Genomic DNA, 3,480 nt, shown 5'->3' on the forward strand with positions numbered 1-3,480 from the left:
AACCATTCCCTAACCGTTCCCTCACCGTTCCCTCATCTGATACTTTTTGGACATTAAAAAACAAAATAAACAAACTCAATGTGACTTTTGTTTGACAGCTTGAGGTCAGCTTTTCTTTCTCTGGTCATTTATTCATTCATGTCTCTATTATTTGTTACTGCATCATTCTTGACGAGGTCCACAGGTGTGAATATGTTCAAACGTACCTTTAAAGGCGAGTTACGCTGTAGTGTAGATGAAACACACACAGAGAGACAAAACGACGAGCGCAGAAAGAATCCCAGAAACAAATGAAACTATGAGCACGGTGTCTCCACGGCAGGACTCAAACAGCTGGGCTGAAACACACGACACAATCCAGCTGTTACACTAAAGGTCAGGTTTAGTTTCAACCCACAGAAATAAGATCAGCGTCTGTGATCAATGAAAAAATACAAACACGTCTGTGAAAACGTTTTTTTTCCTTCCTGATGTTTTATTTTATAAGCTAAACAGAAAATAAGATTTTTTAAGTGATGTTTTTATTTATTAAAGGAACAAAAACGTCCCACCCTGACCTTTAACCTGTGTGAAAAAGGAGTTTCCCCCAAACCTAACAGGTGCTTGTATTTCCCTCTGCAGCGCTCAGGCGTCTGTGATAACTGATGAACAGTGCGTCACATCAGTGTGGAGGATTTTCTGGTCTGTTCTCCTAAACTGACACAAGCTGCCTGTTGTTCTGGGTTCTTTACTGACCTCCTGGATGAGCCACCGATGTGCTCTCAGAGTAACTTTGGAAGGTCGGCGACTCCTGCTTCACTACTTTTCCAACTCCTGTTAATTGGTAGATAATGACTCTCTGTGTGAGCCATAAAGCCTTAAACATGGGTTTGTACCCAAACATCACCGATAGATGTCACTGACTTTATTTCTCAGCTTCTCTTTCATGATGCGCTGCTTTGTCAGATTTTGGTCTAATTCACTTTGTCAGAAACGTTTTTTGTCTGTTTAGGAGATTTTTTAAAATTCATTTCTGGTTTTCAGCTCTGGCAGCATTAATGCTTAAAATAGGAAAATTAAACTCAGCTTTCCAAAAGATTTGCCTAATCACAGTGTGTGTCTGTGTTTGGATAAATAATCTAAAAACTACCTTTTGTGTTACTTTGTTATTTATATTTGTTTGATGATCTGAAACATCTAAATGTGACAAATATGCAAAAAACAATGAAATCAGGAAGGAAGAGAAATACTTTTTCACAGCATTGTTTAAAACGCACAAACATCAGCATCACAGATGGAAACATGATGAGCGGGAATCAAACCTGGAACAAAGATCTCGTCAGCAGCTCGGTGGCTGAGCTCCTCCTGTGTGGCTACACAGAGGAAGAGGCTGCTGTTTGTCCTGGTCACCGTGGTGAGGAGGGTGATGTCATAGCGGCCGTCTCTGTGTGACACCTGTGGCTCCTCAGCAGGAAGGATGTTCCCATCGCTGTCCCTCCACTCTACTCTCAGCTTTGGAGAAGCACCTCTGACCTCACACTTCAGCTGCACCCCGACCTCGCTGATGTTCAGGATCCCAACAAACGGCTTCGGAGCTGCACCTGTGAACACAGCAGGAGAAAGTGGACACTCCATACTGTTTAAGGTTGGAATAACTTCTTAGGATGATTGCAGAAATGAAAGACTCACCAACAACCAGGGTGACGTTAAATGTTTCTCTGTCCGGCTGATGAAATGGAAAATCACAGGTGTAGTCTCCACTGTCGGCCACCGTGGTGTTTCTGATGATGATGGAGGCGTTACCAAACTTCAGCTGGTCTGAAAAGTGTGACACGCGTCCTCTGAAGTGCTCGTCTTGACCTGAACGTCTGTTATTATGATGGAGGCCGGCGTCGTACACAAACACCTCCCGCTCATCGTCTTTCTTCCAGTGAAAGCGCGTTCGTACGAGGCTCTCCTGGGAGCTGAGCGAGCACGGCAAGATGATGTAGTTTCCTTCAGATACAGCCACCACGACGGTTCCTCGCCCTGAAGAATGAAACATATTTAAATCATTATGTTTAAACACAGAACAAATGCAGATCATTCAGAGATAAGTATTAAAACATCACATTCCTCCAGCACATCACACACACTCATATTGTTCCTGCACAGGCTTCACTGCTGAAGACATCTGCTAGTGTGTTGATCCACTCGTCTGAGTCTCACAGCTCATCACAACAGTTTGTTTTTTCAGTCAAAACCATCTTTTGCAAACCAAATGTGTCACTTTGATGATGAGTTTGTGCCTGTGTCTTAACTGTTTGGAAAATTTGGACTTTGCTGTCATGCAGCAGGCAAGTCAATCAAGAAAAACTGTAAATTCAATAAAAAATTGTCAACATGAATTCTTTCGATGCTTTGTTTATTGCTCGGATCTGTAGCTAGTGTTTAACCCGTATTTGTGACTAAAAAACAGACCTGCAAACATATTTTTGGGCAGCTTGTCAGAAAAAGGTCTGACAACATCAAAGCCAAACAGCCTCCACTTATAAACAGAAACACTGATAAGCAGTAGCAGTGATGATGAGGCTGCGATAATTTAACGTGGAATTTACACACAGTGAAGACTGAGACGAAGAGCTCAGGCTGATTTAAAGATACAAATCTGTTCTGTGATCAACATTAAAACCTTTAAAGTCCTTCATCAAAGCTCCTGATCATCAAACTCTAACATGCAGAAAAGCAAACTTTGTCGCTGCTCCATCCTCCGATGTTTGTTTTACACACATCTGCAGATGACCTGTTCCCTCAGTCTTTGAGACGTTTAAATGATGCAGCTCGCCGACAGCAGCCGTCCTGTTTTACATGGAGAACAGGGGCGAGTCTAAAGGGGGCCATGAGGTGTACTAGACTATATTTGTCTTTCATACCATTTTTTAGATTAAAAGTGAAATTAGTTAAAATATTTTATTGATCAAACTGCGTGAATATTTGAAAATATAAAATAAAAGTTTGGTTTTAAAAGCCAGTAAAAATGTACACAGACGACTCTGAGACACTGAGCCGAGGGTTGTTAAAGTGGATACTGAAATATTATTATAAATTAATAGTACTTGACTCCAATTAATGTCAGCAAGCTTTCTAAGAAGAGTCAAGCTACATTTTTTATGCCTTAGTTCAGATTGAAGATATATTATTTTATTTGACTTTGACCTTTGACTGTACCTGAGATCATTTATATATTTTTTCATTTAAGAAAATGTTTTCTATTTTATATTAATACACAGATGTTGTATGCAGTTAAACTATAAACATTTCTTCATTTCTAAACTGGAAACCAATGAGCAGTTTGTTCTGAATCTGTGACACAAAGAATGAATCAAACTCTGAAAGCAAAAATAGGTGCTACCCAACACATGCCAGGTGTACCTAATAAAGTGGTAGGTGAATATATATATATAGCATATAGCATATGCTCATGTGTAATTACAGTGCCATGTCAGGCACCTGTGACACAAG

General features: G+C 40.4%; 1 protein-coding gene across 1 annotated transcript in view; it reads right to left on the reverse strand.

Moving 5' to 3' along the window:
- Positions 1-219: 219 nt before the first annotated feature.
- The window catches only part of LOC146632894 (butyrophilin-like protein 1), a 5,469-nt gene continuing 2,208 nt past the window's right edge, over positions 220-3,480 (reverse strand). Inside the window, exons 2-4 of the mRNA XM_085354765.1 lie at positions 1,669-2,007; positions 1,302-1,580; positions 220-338 (exon numbers count right to left, since the gene is read on the reverse strand). Coding sequence (XP_085210891.1) covers positions 220-338; positions 1,302-1,580; positions 1,669-2,007 — 737 coding nt within the window. The remainder of the gene's footprint in view (positions 339-1,301; positions 1,581-1,668; positions 2,008-3,480) is intronic.

This window comes from Diplotaxodon limnothrissa, linkage group LG5, assembly GCF_057381915.1.
Source record: "Diplotaxodon limnothrissa isolate DT_005_m linkage group LG5, D_limnothrissa_male_GT1.1, whole genome shotgun sequence".
NCBI classification, from domain to species: Eukaryota; Metazoa; Chordata; class Actinopteri; order Cichliformes; family Cichlidae; genus Diplotaxodon; species Diplotaxodon limnothrissa.